General features: G+C 48.7%; 1 protein-coding gene across 1 annotated transcript; it reads left to right on the top strand.

Annotated features, from left to right (window-relative positions):
* The first annotated feature begins 206 nt into the window (after positions 1 to 206).
* LOC125520446 (Thioredoxin superfamily protein) lies at positions 207 to 974 on the top strand. The gene is made up of 2 exons (XM_048685374.2): positions 207 to 464; positions 561 to 974. The coding sequence occupies exons 1-2, from the start codon at positions 320 to 322 to the stop codon at positions 806 to 808; spliced, it is 393 nt and encodes a 130-aa protein (XP_048541331.1). The 5' UTR covers positions 207 to 319; the 3' UTR covers positions 809 to 974.
* The last annotated feature ends 17,656 nt before the right edge of the window (positions 975 to 18,630 follow it).

Here is an 18,630-nt window from a genome sequence, read left to right on the forward strand (position 1 = left end):
CCTTGCAGATTTTGGTTTACGGGAAGCTAGTGGGCCAGATTAGTGGTCTTGGGTCTCTTCTGCTTATTCTGATGGGCTGCTGCTGGGCCGGCCGGAGGACAGGATTCCGGTTCGCGTAGACGGCACGCGGGGCAGGGGTGGGCCCCCCCCGTCAGTGAGACAGAGACAAAGGAGAATCCGAAGAAATAAATATTCAGGGCACGCCATCCCGTAGAGCACGGGTAATAAAGAGTCGGCCGTCTTCTTTCCTCGGACTCCCCAGCAATCCCCATCTTCCCCTCCAAGCTTCCGATCTTCCCTCTCGCCTGCCGCTGCCGAGATGACGGTGGAGAAGATCGACGCGACGGTGGCCGACTTCGACGGCCACTTCGAGAGGCTCTTCGCCGGCGACGACGGCGGCAAGCTGAAGCTGCTGCTCTTCCTCGCCGACCGCGAGCCCTCCTCCTCCCTCACCTGGTGCCCCGGTAACCCATCTGCTACTTTTCCTTAAGTATCAAATTATGAAACCCAACCCCTGCTGGCTGATCCAAAGCGGATTTGGGCGGCGTGCGTGCGTGCAGATTGCAACGTGGCGGAGCCGGTGATCTACGAGAAGCTGGAGTCGCTGGGCAAGGACGTGGTGCTCCTGCGCGCGTTCGTCGGCGACAAGCCCACGTGGAGGGACCCGGCCCACCCGTGGAGGGTGGACCCGCGGTTCGCGCTCAAGGGCGTGCCGACGCTGCTGCGGTGGGACAAGGGCGCCGCCGCCGGCCGCCTCGAGGACGACGAGGCCAACGTCGGGGACAAGATCGATGCCCTGCTCAATTGAGTGGTGAATTATTATGTGCTGACCGCCAGTATCGTCTGCTTAATCCAAGTGCCAATAGAATGCTTTTGCTTTGGCGGCAGATGTTAGCTATCTGAAGTCGTGCTGTTCTTCTAACCAGTCAGCTTGAGCCATGAACCAAATAAAACAGGGGAACACTTGAACTCAATGTCTACTGCCATACCTAGTTGGTGATAATCAACGTTGGTGAATGTTATTCCTGCTTTCATGTTTCCTAAAAGCTAGAAAGTGCACGCGCACTATTTGTCGTTCTGGAGCGGCCGAACACGAGCCGTTCGATTCGAAGCGTCTGTGCGGGCACGATCGAGCGCTCACGCTAGAAGACAAAAGAGCACACAGAACTGTCGCTATCCTCCAGCGTCTTATGTTTCCATCCCCTCGCGTCAGCCGCCGCCGCCACACCACGCACCGGCCGATGCAGCCCGCCCCGCCTCCCGTTGATCTCCCGTCTGGCAACTCACCTAGGATCCATGCAAGCAGGCCGACTGAGAACCTGAGCAGCGGCGCCGCCGTCTTCTCCTTGTCAGTGCCCGCGTTATTTACCTTTTCAGCACACTAGCCCGCGCCATATGAGGTTTTCCCGGAATACGTCGATCTGTCACCGGCCACAAGTCCAGAAGTGACGGTGCGACAGCAGCTCCAGCCCTTCCTGAACATCCTGCGATTCATTCCTTGGGGATTCGATGAGGGCCTCCTCCTCAACACCCTACTGGGTCCTGGGTTCTTGGCTCTAGACCAGATGACAATAGCGCCTGACGGTGATTAGCCCAATGAGGAACAAGTCTTGCAACCCCAGTTCGTGCATTTTGGAATTGATTTTACTGTACGGTGTTGCGTGCATGAATTCTTTGGATGAACATAAACTTTGCTCTCAAGTCTCAACCCTCATGATTACCGATTAGAATATCTTCTGCTCATGACCTGCTGTAACGAGAGATGGTGAAGGAGTTGCGCACTCTTGTCGACATAATAGCTCATGCATGATTATGGTAGTTGCACATTTTTGTCAGCATAGTTGGCATCCACAGTAGTTGTAGTTGCACACATAGTAGTTCGCAGTTGGATACGATTGTTAAAAAGTTGCACAACACGACAATACAAGGATGGTTAGATGATGTCTCGCGTTTGCATTGCTTATTCAAGTATAGCTAGACGAGCGACATTGTAAGCTCGATCAACTATTGCTGCACACTGAAATACTGTCGCACCCGGGAGCCTGGGGAGGCGGCGCGAAGACCCGGCCGGAGGACACCGGAGACAGGGGCTGCGAGGCCGCTTGGCGCCGCGGACCTGCACCCACGGCTCCGGGAGGGCGTCGCGCGCGTCCAGGGCGCCGCACACGCGATGGATCTCGGATCTTGGGGCGGCGCGAGGGACGGACGCCAGCGGGGCAGGGAGCGGGGAACCGGCCTCAGAGGACACGAGGTGGTCGCCGCACATAGCGCGCGGCGGTAGGAGCTGGGCTGGGAGGGCCGGCGGGAAGAGTCCGCGGAGGACGGGCTGTCGTCGAGCCAGCGTCGCACGCGGTTGCGGCCGCCGGTGGCTGGGGGGTGGACTCCATGCGGTGGATGGCGAGGTCGGGGTGGCCGGCGCCGGGGCGCGGAGGGGTGGCCGTCGGCGGGGGAGCGGGGGAGAGAGTTAGAATGCTTTTTCACTAGAGAGAGTTTGTTGGAATGTGAAGCCGCATGCCCAGCCGTCTGACCATGAAAGAGTTGCACAACTATACTTTTGGAGTTGCACATCGACTGCCAAATAGTTGGCCGGGGCTATGATTCGATTGTGTAAGCATCGCCCACGCACGCATTGATATTTAGTTGGCTTGTAATATAGTTTAGTTGCACACACATTGATATTTAGTTGGCAGGAAGACTAATTGCACATATATATGCTCAGTTGGCTTGTAATATAGTCTAGTTGCACACACATTGATGTTTAGTTGGCAGGAAGACTAATCTAATTGCACACATATTGATATTTAGTTGACAAGAAGACTAGCTGCACACACATATGCTTAGTTGGCTTGTAATATAATCTAGTTGCACACACATTAATGTTTAGTTGGCAGGAAGACTAATTGCACACGCATATGCTCAGTTGGCTTGTAGTATTGTCTAGTTGCACACACATTGATGTTTAGTTGGCAGGAAGACTAGTCTAGTTGCACACACATTGATATTTAGTTGGCAGGAAGACTAGTTGCACACACATATGCTCAGTTGGCTTGTAATATAATCTAGTTGCACACACATTGATATTTAGTTGGCAGGAAGACTAATTGCACACACATATGCTCAGTTGACTTGTAATATAGTCTAGTTGCACACATGTTGATGTTTAGTTGGCAGAACACTAGTTGCACACATATATGCTCAATTGACGCGTCAATGTAGTCTCGTTGCACACACATTGATATTTAGTTGGCAGGACTAGTTATACACATATATGCTCAGTTGTCACGGCAATATAGTCTAATTGTACACACATTAATGTTTAGTTGACATGACTATTGGCACACACATATGCTCAGTTGGCGTGATAATGCAGTCTAGTTGCACACACATTGATGTTTAGTTGGCTGGAAGACTAGTTCATCGAAACATATCCATGCGGGATGTATTTTTGAAGAGCACGTCGCGAGGGTTCTAACTGTAAAAACGGATCTTAATTTCGATGCGCGATTTAAAATTATGACTTTTTAAAATTTGAAAACTCAAATTAGATGCGTTCATATCTATTCACATGTATGCTTTTGCAGTACTTTTCTAGTACATGGTACTTTTTCTAATTAGAATTGTTTTATCAATTGGAAGGGACTAATTATTACCTTTTTGGATTAGGGATCAACATTATCTGTTTTAGACCGGCCACTCGGGACGATTAGCGAGCAGCCAGCCGCTCACTAGATCGGTCCTTCATGTTTTTGTTTTTGCCCAAATTCTTTAAAGTGCACACGCACTTTTTGGAGGAAACAAGCGGCCGGTCTTCACAGTCATACATGAGTTGTTTTTTGTCTGCTAAGGGCATCTCCAACAGTTGTGAGATAGGTGTTGGTAAATTTGTCACCTAGGACATAGTGATGATGTGTCATGTATTAAATGTGAAAAGAGAGCAAAGTTGTATGTAGATTAACCAACAACCTTTGCACAAGCTCCAAGATGAAATAGAGAGCAATTACATTTATTGTCTCACCATCTATTGGATAGCTTACATACAACTCATTGGAGTAGTTGTATGATAGCTTGTTGGTTGATGACATGGACATTTTACCAACAAGACTAACATACAACCTGTTGAAGATGCCCTAATGCATGCCATTATTAGTATTAAATGCATTCACACTGGTTATTTCGATTTGGAATAAACAGGTTCACGTGCAATTATTTCGGTTTTCCGAATTTTTAAAAAGTCATATTTTTTAAATTGCGCGTCTGAATTCAGGTCTGTCTTCACCCTTGAATTCTTCGCGCCGAGATCTTTGAAACTAGATCCCACATGGGTATATTTCGACAATTTTTTATGCCAACTTTGACGCTATATTGTGCAACTTCAGTATTGCATTGTGCAACTTTAATACTACATGGTGCAATTTTTTTTAAACCAGTTTTTTGAGCTGCATGATCTAACTTCACATGAGGTTACAACCTAGCAACCATGAAAATTTGATGTGTAACTAATCTACTGTCCCGACCAACTATGTAGTAGTCGATGTACAACGATTGTCCTACTCGTGGATGTGTAGTTTTTTTTACAGTTGACACACCCTGCCCCACCTTCCCTACCAATGATATGTGCAACTTAGTCTGTTGTTCAAGCCAACCTCCTACTAAATGTGCAACTCCTTCCCCTTCCTACTTGCGGATATGTAGTTTCAGTTGGTGGGGGCAACAAATGGAGTTGCACAAAGTTGCTAGGCAGTTGGCCGGAGCAACATATAAAGTTGCACATCTCACAAGCATGGATAGTTGGATGGTGAAAATTCCATATTCACGAGGGTAGTGAAAAGTTACATACTCATGAGGGTAGTAAAAGTTGCATATAAACGGGGCGCTAAAGCTGCACATCCCACTAGACGGGTGTTTTCGAGTTCTAGTAAGAAAATTACACATCCATGAGGCATGAGGGATAGTTGCACATCACTGGTAGACAGTTGGCGGTGACAATATCCGAAGTTGCACATCCACTGCTAGACAATTGGCTGATGCAGCAAACAGTGAAAGCACAACCACGGGTAGGAGAAAAGTTGCACATGAACTACTAGGCAGTTGGCCTGGGCAAAACATGAATTTGAACATTTCACTAGGAGGAGGTAGTTTGGGAGTAGATGTGCCATCAATGAAAACTATACTTCCATGGGGTAGACGAAAAGTTGCACATCCAATGTCAGGTAGTTGTACATCGACTGTTAGGCAGTTGCACAAAACGAGGGACTTAGTTGGCACCAAAAAAATTCATCGAAACATACCCATGCGGGATCTAGTTTCGAAGAGCACGTCACGGGGGTTCCAATGGTGAAAACAGATCTGAATTCTGACACGGGGTTTGAAAGATATGGCTTTTTAAAATTTCGGAAACCCAAAATTATTACACAAAAGACAAGGTAAGCAGGAGGCATGCAGAGATCCATCATATGACAAGAGATCACGTGGAATGATTAATTAGTAGCGTCCTTTTTAGCACTTCTGGTTCACATGAAAGATACTACTTTCCTTTTTAGGATCACATTAGGACAAATAAGTAGGCCACTCTAAACAGCTAGGGAGCAGCCGGCCGCTCTCTAGACGTGTCCTTGTTTTTGAGCTTGGAAATTCTCATTCCATTAAGAGCAACTCTAACCGATCCTTTATAAGTTAGCGGAGTAAAACTCTTAGTGGAGCATATATACTTCACTTTTCGCCGTACCTAGCCGATCAGCTAAAATTAGCGGAGTATAAGCACAAATTCAATCAAAATTGAACCGGAAGATGATGCATTTAAACATAAGTTCAACACATAAAGTTCTTGCGACTCGACATTAAACATAAATTTAAACTAAAACTAAACTTAAACTACTTGTGGCCGAAGTGGAGATCGAGCCAATTCTTCCAGGTGAGGCCACCGTCGAAGAGAGCTGGGTCTGGGCCGTCGTCTTCGGTGAAGACGCTCCGCCACTCCTTGACGTCGATCTTCTTGTTGTCGCCCTCCTCACCGCCTGCGTTGCCACCCACGTCGTCGCAGATAACGATAACTTCGCCATCATTGACGGCAAAGATTGTCTGCTCCGCCTCCACTAGCTCCGGGTACCGCCGACGGAGGTCATCCATTTACGCCTCGGCGGCGGCCTCGGCCTCAAGGCGCTCTCTCACCTCCCGGTTCTCCCTCACATCCGTGCGGTCACCAACCTCGGCTCTGGTGGGAGGAGGTCGAAAGGATGCTCATCGATGGGAAAGTTGAGCCTCGCATTGCTGCTGTGGAACCAAACCTGCCCCCGGTCGTATTCCATGGTCGCGAGCTCGGCGGTGTGGAAGGAGTCCATCCACTTCCACGTGTGGATCTCGCGGTTGGTGATTTCGGCCACCCATGTCCCACACGACCGCTACCGGACGCCCAGGTACGTCCTCGTCGGCGGTCGCGGCGGAGGGAGGTCGGGGAAGTCCGCAAAACATGTGGGGGAGCGACGGCGAGTGGATCGTCGAGCGGCGGCGGCTCGAGGAAGCGTTCGTGGACGACGACCCGCGAGCTGGCAGCGCGGATCCACGCTGTGGATCGGCGGAGGGGACCGGCGACCACCACGTCCGGCTATTAGGAGGAGGGAGGATGGCGGATTGGGGCGGGGGTCATGCCAGAGGCGGGGCGAGAGGGAGAAGAGGAGGCGGGGGAGAGGAAGAGAGAGTGGGGATTTTTTTACTCAGTTGTCAAGCGTTGGAGTAAATATAAGAAGAGGATTGGGGATGGAGAATTTTTTTACACCAGTAACGATTATAAGAGATCGGCTAGGTACGATTTAGAGGAGAAAAAAAAGTCAAATACACTCCTTGTGATGGGATAAGGAATCGGTTAGAGTTGGCCTGACAAGGTGCCGAGAAATATCGTTGGCAACCAAAGAACAGCGCTAGAACATCTACCACCTTGTTACAAGCCCGTGGGCAAAGGGAAATATGAAAAGAACTAAAGTTCAGAAAGCAAAAGCTGTTGTCTCTCGAAACATCACACCATTTGGGGTAAGATCAGATTCTGAGTTGTTGATTGCAGTAACCAAATTGTGCAGCGTCAGTTTCTGATGCCCAACTCTTGGGCTCTCTCCATAGCATGGATGCATGCCTCTGCTTCAGTCTGTAGGCATCTTGTGCAGTGGCGGAGGCAGGGGTGTTGGCAGGGGCCAAGGCCCTCCTATGCTCTCAGAAATAGAACTATATGTGATTTTAATCCTCCATTTGTCAAACAAAATTGGCAAGATTTAGATGATTTGGCCCTGTCTAGCATTATATAACATGTTTGGCCCCCTCTATATTGAGTTTCTGGCTCCGCCACCGATCTTGTGCATGGTTAATACGACCAGCTCCAGACCCCACCACTCTACCACATGTCCCTTCGCATCACGAATTACGAACTCCCATCCACCATCAGAAGATTCGGGATTAAAACACCCATCAGAGTTGATTTTGAGCACACCCGGTGCTGGTTTTTCCCACACATGATATCAGCCTTTTGCGGTGTCGCCTTCTTCGCACCGAAGAATTCTTGCATTCCCACGCTGTCTGCTTGATCTGCCACATAATTTGTTCATTGTTCATTGGTTGTTTTTCCATGCGAAGCTTCTTTCTTGCCGTCAAAGTCCACAGGGTAGCGATGCTCAAGCTTCTTCTCTGCACACCCCTTTCAGAATCTCCTCCATGGCTTCCTTTGATCATGCAAAGGTGCGCAGGTAGGTTGGTTAAGTCTCCGCAGAGGAGGCCAAAGCAAAAAAAATAGAAGAAGGATATACCCCGGCCTTTGCATGCAGTCATTTTATTAATTATTCACAAAGACCATACAAAGTAATACATTGAAGCCATCATCTAGGCAACACTTGTTGCTACTCCTATCCCTTGATGAAGGTGTGTTGAATATCCGGGCCAAATATCAAACAGACATCGCACCAAACCCTAACATCTATAACCAAATGCCCCAGCCCAGCCACACACCGGGACTGGGTCCCACACCGGTCTGGCGCACTCTCAAAGGCTGCCGCCGTCATCCTCCACCGGTCCATCTTCAGAGCAGGAACAGACACATCAACCTTGCCTGCCTGCTGTCGACACCACCACGGCGCCAGACAACGCCATCATCCTGCACGTATCCGTCCACACGTGCCCATCGCCGAACCTCCGCAACGCCATGCCGCCGGGATCCACGTCAACCATGTGGTAGATGTAACACCGCTCCTCCTCTTGTCTCGTCCAACCAACACTTGCTCCAAAATGATGCCCCCGGGAGGGACAATGGCATCAAAGGTGCCATCATCGTCTGACCGGTAGATCCAGGTCTAGGGTTTCCCACGGAGCATCACAAGTGGGGTGGCGTGACCTACAACAACAATGCCTCGAGAAGGGAACGACGTCATAGATGTCGCCATCGTCCGCCATGGCCGAAGTCGGCGTGATTTTCACCGAAAGTCGCGTCCCCCCGATCTCGCGGTCGGGTGAAACCGAACGGAGCCTTGCCGTGGAGACGAGGGCCGCCATCAACATGCTGGCAGGGAGCCTCCAGCTGCCCCTCACCGGTCATCCTCGTGCCACCGACCGGCCAAGGCCATACCGTGATAGATCTGGGCAGGACGCTAGATCCACAACCCTCGATGCCACCCATCTACACGCAACCGCCACCCTCGCTGAATGGAGCGCCGCCACCGCCACCACCACCGTCCAACCTCAAGTCACCATCGGCCATGGATGCTTCGATCGCCGCCGCGCAATAGGTTCTTAGTTGTGATGCAAAGACGGTTGTAGTTATGCTCCCCGATGTACACCATGACCGGTGAATTTGGGGCTAGGAGTTGTCTGGGATTAACTAATTCTATGTTGATTTTACAAAAAAATGTCATGTGGCTTTTCTGGCCCCTACAAGTTTTAAGAAACTAGGCTACAACACCCTTCGATTTTACTTTCTAAGTCTCTCATTAGAGTATGCTTCAAGTCCATGGTGCTAATCGATGGATTTTGACATCATCAAGCGAGGCGGTCCATGCCCACCATCAACGATCATCAATCCCGGCCAATCCATGCTTACTCTCATAATCGTGCTCGCTGCCGGACATTGTGTACCAGAGTCCCATGATAGACACAAAGATCTAGTTTGAGCCACACTATGGAAGGGTATGCATACACACTGAGTCAGATCAAGAGGAAAAATCATTCACAAAAACAAAACAAAAAGGATCAAGATAATAAGTAAATAAATCATGGCCATAAACGTGGGTACAAAATAGGAAATGATGATTGCTACCTCTTGAGCACTGCGTTGGATTTCCTTGAAGAGGAAAGGATGATGGAGCAAAGTAGCGTAAGTATTTCCCTCAGTTTTTGAGAACCAAGGTATCAATCTAGTAGGAGGCTGCACGCGAGTCCCTCGTACCTGCACAAAACAAATAACTCCTCGCAACCAACGCGATAAGGGGTTGTCAATCCCTTCACGGTCACTTACGAGAGTGAGATCTGATAGATATGATAAGATAATATTTTTGGTATTTTTGTGATAAAGATGCAAAGTAAAATAAAAGCAAAGTAAAAAAGCAAAGGAAATAATTAAGTATTGGAAGATTAATATGATGAAGATAGACCCGGGGCCATAGGTTTCACTAGTGGCTTCTCTCAAGAGCATAAGTATTTTACGGTGGGTGAACGAATTACTGTTGAGCAATTGACAGAATTGAGCATAGTTATGAGAATATCTAGGTATGATCATGTATATAGGCATCACGTCCGAGACAAGTAGACCGACTCCTGCCTGCATCTACTACTATTACTCCACTCATCGACCGCTATCCAGCATGCATCTAGAGTATTAAGTTCATGAAAATAGAGTAACGCCTTAAGCAAGATGACATGATGTAGAGGGATAAATTCATGCAATATGATAAAAAAACCATCTTTTTATCCTTGATGGCAACAATACAATACGTGCCTTGCTGCCCCTACTATCACTAGGAAAGGACACCGCAAGATTGAACCTAAAGCTAAGCACTTCTCCCATTGCAAGAAAGATCAATCTAGTAGGCCAAACCAAACTGATAATTCGAAGAGACTTGCAAAGATAACCAATCATGCATAAAAGAATTCAGAGAAGATTCAAATATTGTTCATAGATAATCTTGATCATAAACCCACAATTCATCGGTCTCAACAAACACACCGCAAAAAGAAGATTACATCGAATAGATCTCCACAAGAGAGGGGGAGAACATTGTATTGAGATCCAAAAAGAGAGAAGAAGCCATCTAGCTAATAACTATGGACCTGAAGGTCTGAGGTAAACTACTCACATTTCATCGGAGAGGCTATGGTGTTGATGTAGAAGCCCTTCGTGATGGATGCCCCCTCCGGCGGAGCTCCGAAACAGGCCCCAAGATGGGATCTCGTGGATACAGAAGGTTGCGGCGGTGGAATTAGGTTTTTGGCTCCGTCTCTGATCATTTGGGGGTACGTAGGTATATATAGGAGGAAGGAGTACGTCGGTGGAGCAACAGGGGGCCCATGAGGGTGGAGGGCGCGCCTGGGAGGGGGTAGGCGCGCCCCCTACCTCGTGGCTTCCTCCTTTATTTCTTGACGTAGGGCCCAAGTCTCCTGGATCATGTTCGGTGAGAAAATCACGTTCCCGAAGGTTTCATTCCATTTGGACTCCGTTTGATATTCCTTTTCTTCGAAACCCTAAAATAGGAAAAAAAACAGCAATTCTGGGCTGGGCCTCCGGTTAATAGGTTAGTCCCAAGAATAATATAAAAGTGGATAATAAAGCCCAATAATGTCCAAAACAGTAGATAATATAGCATGGAGCAATCAAAAATTATAGATACGTTGGAGACGTATCAATGATTTTGAAGTAAAAAGAGACTAAAAAGAAATCACGCTGATAATGCGCCATAAACCTTAAAATTCATTTTCATTTATCCCTATAACACATCCAAAGTTTTTGAGAAGCTCGGCTACAAAATTACTTCAATCCTGCCCCCTTCTTGCATCAGAGTATGCTTCAAATCCATGATGATACATTGTGAGCGCGAGATCCATGATTGCCCAAAGGGTATGCAAATGCACTGAGACAACATAGAAACACCTTGCAGGCCCCGCTCCCCGGTCCCCTAGCCCCGCCGGCGGCCACGCCGGCCCCCGTCGGCCACCCGCTCGCGCCGGCTGCTGCTCCGGCACTGTCGCCCACCCTCATGGCCTCTCCTTCCCCCTCCCCCCCCCCCCCCGCGGTGGGTCGCCCCCGTGAGATGCGCTGGCTTGAGTCTAGCCCCTCCTCCGCCGGATCTGGCTGCGACGTTTGCTCCTACCGCCAGGTTCTGTGCTCTTCTCCGGCCGCCCAGCCTCCTGCCTCGCCTGCGCCCCGCTCCTCGCCGCTCGCCGTGCACCCGGGCCCCCGGTCCGAGGTGCATCGGGTCGTGCACGAGACCGCGGCTGCTCCTGACGATGGTGGGTGGTTGGTGGCCTCTGGTCGGCGCCGCTCCAGCCCGCGCGGTCTGCGTCGTCGCCGTTGTGACGGGCCCGCGCGCCACCCGCGCCGTCCTCCGTCCCTGCCGAGCCCTGGGGAGTGCCCCCGCTGCTTCGGTGACCACCCGCGGTCGGAGTGTCGTCGGGATGTGCGTTGCCGTCGGTGCCGGTTCTTCGGCCACATCGCCCGCTACTGCACCACGCCGCGGCCCTCCTCCCCTTCCGGCGCGCCCGCGGCCAAGCACCCGCGCCCTTCTTCCCCGCGCTCGACGGGTTCCTTGGCCCCAAGTGTCGTAGGTCCATGCCCACCACGTCCTCCGGGTCGGGGCTGCGCCTGTCCTCGGCTGCCACGGCCTCCTCCTCCTCCTTCGCTGCTGCCACACCATCTTCCTCCCCCTCTTCCTCGGCGGTTCCCGCGCCCCGTGGTTCTGCATCCACCGCCGCGCCCGCCGCGCCGTCGCCGATGTCCGGGCACCCTGACTTGCGCCCTCCAGGCGCAGTTTGCTTCCTGCCGCGCTCTGCACGCCTGGATGCTGCTGAGCGCGCTCTGGATCTTGCCCTGGTCGCCATCATGGCCGGCTGTCGCTCGGGTGTCTCCGCTGCAGACGTGTCGCGTGCTCTCTGTGAGCGTCTCCGACTCGACCCTTCGGTTTTCTCAGTACATCGCCGTCGGGACGACGAGTTCCTCCTGCGCTTCTGAAACATGGCCTCCCGTGCCACTGCTGTCGCCGCCACCGTGCGCACGACCAGGTTTCGGCTCATCATGCATCCGTGGAGCCGTCTAGCCGGTGCTGAGCCGATCTCCCTCCGCATCGCTGTCGACATCGAGATCACATGCATCCCCGACCATGGCTGGGACATCTTCTCCGCCATCCAGCTGCTTTCCCCCTTCTGCCTCGTCAACCAGCTCGCTCCGGAGACGCTGGACGACAGCGACATGTCTGTCTTTCGCCTGTCGGCTTGGACGACTGATCCTGACAGGATCACGCGCTCCACCGAGCTGCTGCTTGCCGAGACCGACGAGCACGCCAATGCCAACCCCGACCTCTGTTGGAAATATGCCCTAGAGGCAATAATAAATTGGTTATTATTATATTTCCTTGTTCATGATAATCATTTATTATCCATGCTAGAATTGTATTGATAGGAAACTCAGATACATGTGTGGATACATAGACAACACCATGTCCCTAGTAAGCCTCTAGTTGACTAGCTTGTTGATCAATAGATGGTTACGGTTTCCTGACCATGGACATTGGATGTCGTTGATAACGGGATCACATCATTAGGAGAATGATGTGATGGACTAGACCCAATCCTAAGCCTAGCACAAAGATCGTGTAGTTCGTATGCTAAAGCTTTTCTAATGGCAAGTATCATTTCCTTAGACCATGAGATTGTGCAACTCCCGGATACTGTAGGAGTGCTTTGGGTGTGCCAAACGTCACAACGTAACTGGGTGGCTATAAAGGTACACTACAGGTATCTCCAAAAGTGTCTGTTGGGTTGGCACGAATCGAGACTGGGATTTGTCACTCCGTGTAAACGGAGAGGTATCTCTGGGCCCACTCGGTAGGACATCATCATAATGTGCACAGTGTGACCAAGGAGTTGATCACGGGATGATGTGTTACGGAACAAGTAAAGAGACTTTCCGGTAACGAGATTGAACAAGGTATCGGGATACCGACGATCGAATCTCGGGCAAGTATCGTACCGCTAGACAAAGGGAATTGTATACGGGATTGATTAAGTCCTTGACATCGTGGTTCGTCCGATGAGATCATCGTGGAACATGTGGGAGCCAACATGGGTATCCAGATCCCGTTGTTGGTTATTGGCCGGAGAGTTGTCTCGGTCATGTCTGCATGGTTCCCGAACCCGTAGGGTCTACACACTTAAGGTTCGATGACGCTAGGGTTATAGGGAAAGTACGTACGCGGTTACCGAATGTTGTTCGGAGTCTCGGATGAGATCCCGGACGTCACGAGGAGTTACGGAATGGTCCGGAGGTAAAGATTGATATATAGGAAGTATGGTTTTGGCCACCGGAAGTGTTCCGGGCATCACCGGTAGTGTACCGGGACCACCGGAGGGGTCCGGGGGTCCACCAGGTGGGGCCACCAGCCCCGGAGGCTTACATGGGCCAATAGTGGGAAGGGACCACCCCCTAGGTGGGCCGGGGCGCCTCCCACCAAGGCCCAAGGCGTCCTCAAGAGGAGAGGGGGCAAACCCTAGGCGCAGATGGGCCCTAAGGCCCACCCTAGGTGCGCCCCCCTCTCTCTCCCCCTTGGCCGCCTCCCAGATGGGATCTGGGGGCTGCCGCCACCCCTAGGGAGGGAACCCTATGTGGGGGCGCAGCCCCTCCCCTCCCCCTATATATACTTGAGGTTTGGGGCTGCCCAACACATGTGATTTGCTCTCCCTGTTGGCGCAACCCTACCCCTCTCCCTCCTCGTCTCTCGTAGTGCTTGGCGAAGCCCTGCTGGAGTCCCGCGCTCCTCCACCACCACCATGCCGTCGTGCTGCTGCTGGATGGAGTCTTCCCCAACCTCTCCTTCTCACCTTGCTGGATCAAGGCGTAGGAGACGTCACCGGGCTGTACGTGTGTTGAACACGGAGGTGCCGTCCGTTCGGCACTAGGATCATCGGTGATTTGGATCACGACGAGTACGACTCCATCAACCCCGTTCACTTGAACGCTTCCGCTTAGCGATCTACAAGGGTATGTAGATGCACTCTCCTTCCCCTCGTTGCTAGATTACTCCATAGATTGATCTTGGTGATGCGTAGAAAATTTTGAATTTCTGCTACGTTCCCCAACAGTGGCATCATGAGCTAGGTCTATGCGTAGTTACTATGCACGAGTAGAACACAAAGTAGTTGTGGGCATCGATATTGTCAATTATCTTGCCGTTACTAGTCTTATCTTGATTCGGCGGCATCGTGGGATGAAGCGGCCCGGACCAACCTTACACGTACGCTTACGTGAGACTGGTTCCACCGACTGACATGCACTAGTTGCATAAGGTGGCTGGCAGGTGTTTGTCTCTCCCACTTTAGTCGGATCGGATTCAATGAACAGGGTCCTTATGAAGGGTAAATAGAAATTGGCAATTCACGTTGTGGTCTTGGCGTAGGTAAGAAACGTTCTTGCTAGAAACCTATAGCAGCCACATAAAAACTTGCAACAACAATTAGAGGACGTCTAACTTGTTTTTGCAGCAAGTGTTTTGTGATGTGATATGGCCAAATGATGTGATGAATGATATATATGTGATGTATGAGATCATGTTCTTGTAATAGGAATCACGACTTGCATGTCGATGAGTATGACAACCGGCAGGAGCCATAGGAGTTGTCTTTATTTTTGTATGACCTGTGTGTCATTGAGAAACGCCATGTAAATTACTTTACTTTATTGCTAAACGTGTTAGCCATAGTAGTAGAAGTAATAGTTGGCGAGCAAGTTCATGGAGACACGATGATGGAGATCATGATGATGGAGATCATGGTGTCATGCCGGTGACAAGATGATCATGGAGCCCCAAGATGGAGATCAAAGGAGCTATATGATATTGGCCATATCATGTCACTATTATTTGATTGCATGTGATGTTTATCATGTTTTTGCATCTTGTTTACTTAGAACGACGGTAGTAAATAAGATGATCCCTCATAATAATTTCAAGAAAGTGTTCCCCCTAACTGTGCACCGTTGCGACAGTTCCTTGTTTCGAAGCACCACGTGATGATCGGGTGTGATAGATTCCAACGTTCACATACAACGGGTGTAAGACAGATTTACACATGCAAATACTTAGGTTGACTTGACGAGCCTAGCATGTACAGACATGGCCTCGGAACACAGAAGACCGAAAGGTCGAGCATGAGTCGTATAGAAGATACGGTCAACATGAAGATGTTCACCGATGTTGACTAGTCCGTCTCACGTGATGATCGGACACGGCCTAGTTGACTCGGATCATGTAATCACTTAGATGACTAGAGGGATGTCTATCTGAGTGGGAGTTCATAAGATGAACTTAATTATCCTGAACATAGTCAAAAGGTCTTCGCAAATTATGTCGTGGCTCGCGCTTCAGTACTACTTTTTAGATATGTTCCTGGAGAAAATTTAGTTGAAAGTTGATAGTAGCAATTATGCGGACTAGGTCCGTAAACTGAGGATTGTCCTCATTGCTTCATAGAAGTCTTGTGTCCTTAATGCACTGCTCAGTGTGCTGAACCTCAAACGTCGTCTGTGGATGTTGCGAACATCTGACATACACATTTTGATAACTACGTGATAGTTCAGTTAAACGGTTTAGAGTTGAGGCACCGAAGACGTTTTGAAACGTCGCAAAACATATGAGATGTTTCGAGGGCTGAAATTGGGATTTCAGGCTCGTGCCCACGTCAAGAGGTATAAGACCTCCGACGATTTTCTTAGCCTGCAAACTAAGGGAGAAAAGCTCAATTGTTGAGCTTGTGCTCAGATTGTCTGAGTACAACAATCATTTGAATCGAGTGGGAGTTGATCTTCCAGATGAGATAGTGATGTTTCTACGAACTCATTACCACCAAGCTGCTAGAGCTTCGTGATGAACTACAATATATCAGGGACATATATGATGATCCTTGAGATATTCGCGATGTTTGACACCATAAAAGTAGAAATCAAGAAGGAGCATCAATTGTTGATGGTTGAACCACTAGTTTCAAGAAGGGCAAGGGCAAGAAGGGATACTTCATGAAACGGCAAATCAGCTGCTGCTTTAGTGAAGAAACCCAAGGTTGAACCCAAACCCGAGACTAAGTGCTTCTGTAATAAGGGGAACAGCCACTGGAGCAGAATTACGCTAGATACTTGGTAGATGAGAAGGCTGGCAAGGTCGATAGAAGTATATTGGATATACATTGTGTTAATGTGTACTTTACTAGTACTCCTAGTAGCACCATGGTATTGGATACCGGTTCGGTTGCTAAGTGTTAGTAAACTCAAAATAAAAGGCTGCGGAGTAAACGGAGACTAGCTAAAGGTGAGCTGGCGATATGTGTTGGAAGTTTTTCCCAAGCTTGATGTGATCAAGCATTGCACGCTCCCTCTACCATCGAGATTGGTGTTTGCATTGAGCATAGACATGATTGGATTATGTCTATCGCAATACGGTTATTCATTTAAGGAGAATAATGGTTACTCTGTTTATTTGAATAATACCTTCAATGGTCTTGCACCTAAAATGAATGGTTTATTGAATCTCGATCGTAGTGATACACATGTTCATGCCAAAAGATATAAGATAGTAATGATAGTACCACCTACTTGTGGTACTGCCACGTAAGTCATATCGGTATAAAACGCATGAAGAAGCTCCATGTTGATGGATCTTTGGGCTCACTCGTTTTTGAAAAGTTTGAGACATGCGAACCATGTCTATTGGTGTATATGCATGAAGAAACTCCATGCAAATGGACCATTTGGACTCACTTGATTTTGAATCACTTGAGACATGCAAATCATACCACATGGGCAAGATGACTGAAAGCCTTGTTTTCAGTAAAATGGAACTAGAAAGCAACTTGTTGGAAGTAATACATTTTGATGTGTGCAGTCCAATGAGTGCTGAGGCGTGTAGTGGATATCGTTATGTTCTTACTTCATAGATGATTTGAGTAGATGTTGAGTATATTTACTTGATGAATCACGAGTCTGGATTATTGAAAGGTTCAAGTAATTTCAGGGTGAAGGTGAGAGATCGTCGTGACAAGAGGATAAAATATCTATGATATGATCATAGAGATGAATATCTGAATTACGAGTTTGGCACAGAATTAAGACACTGTGGAAATTGTTTCACAACTAATACAGCCTGAAACACCATAGTATGATGGTGTGTCCGAACATCATAACTGCACCCTATTGGATATGATGCATACCATGATGTCTCTTATCGAATTACCACGATAGTTTATGGGTCAGGCATTAGAGACAACCACATTCACTTTAAATAGGGCACCACGTAATTCCGATGAGATGACACCGTATGAACTATGGTTTAGAGAAACCTAAGCTGTCATTTGTTAAAAGGATTGGGGCTGCGACGCTTATGTGAAAAGTTTTAGGCTGACAAGCTCGAACCCAAAGCGGATAAATGCATCTTCATAGGACACCCAAAATAGTTGGGTGTACCTCCTGTCTCAGATCCGAAAGCAATAAGGGATTATTTCTAGAATCGGGTCCTTTCCCGAGGAAAAGTTTCTCTCGAAAGAATTGAGTGGGAGGATGGTGGAGACTTGATGAGGTTAATGAACCGTCTCTTCAACTAGTGTGTGGCAGGGCACACGGAGTTGTTCCTGCGGCACCTACACCAATTGAAGTGGAAGCTTATGATAGTGATCATGAAACTTCAGATCAAGTCACTACCAAACCTCGTGGGATGACAAGGATGCGTACTACTTCAGAATGGTACGTAATCCTGTCTTGGAAGTCATGTTGCTAGACAACAATGAACCTACGAGCTATGGAGAAGCGATGGTGGGCCTGGATTCCAAAATGGCTCGAGGCCATATAATCCGAGAGAGGATCCATATATGAAAACAAAGTGTAGACTTTGGAAGAACTACTTGATGGTCGTAAGGCTGTTAGGTACATATGGATTTTAAAAGGAAGACGGACAATGATGGTAAGTATCACCATTAAGAAAGCTCGACTTGTCGTTAAGATGTTTTCCGACAAGTTCAAGAGTTGACTACGATGAGACTTTCTCACTCGTGGCGAAGCTAAGAGTCTGTTGGAATTATATTAGCGATTACTGCATTATTTATGAAATCTTGCAGATAGGATGTCAAAACATTGTTTCCACGACGATTTTCTTGAGGAAAGGTTGTATGTGATACAACCGAAAGGTTTTGTCAACCCTGAAAGATGCTAACAAGTATGCAAAGCTCCAGCAATCCTTCTATGGACTAGAGCAGGCATCTCGGATCGGAATATATGTTTTGATGGAGTGATCAAAGCTTTTAGGTTTATACAATGTTTGCTAGAAACTTGTATTTACAAGAAAGTGAGTGGGAGCACTACAATATTTCTGATAAGTATATGTGGATGACATATTGTTGATCTGAAATAATGTAGAA

The sequence above is a fragment of the Triticum urartu genome, chromosome 7A (genome assembly GCF_056163025.1).
Source record: "Triticum urartu cultivar PI428250 chromosome 7A, HENAU_Tu73, whole genome shotgun sequence".
Lineage (NCBI taxonomy): Eukaryota > Viridiplantae > Streptophyta > Magnoliopsida > Poales > Poaceae > Triticum > Triticum urartu.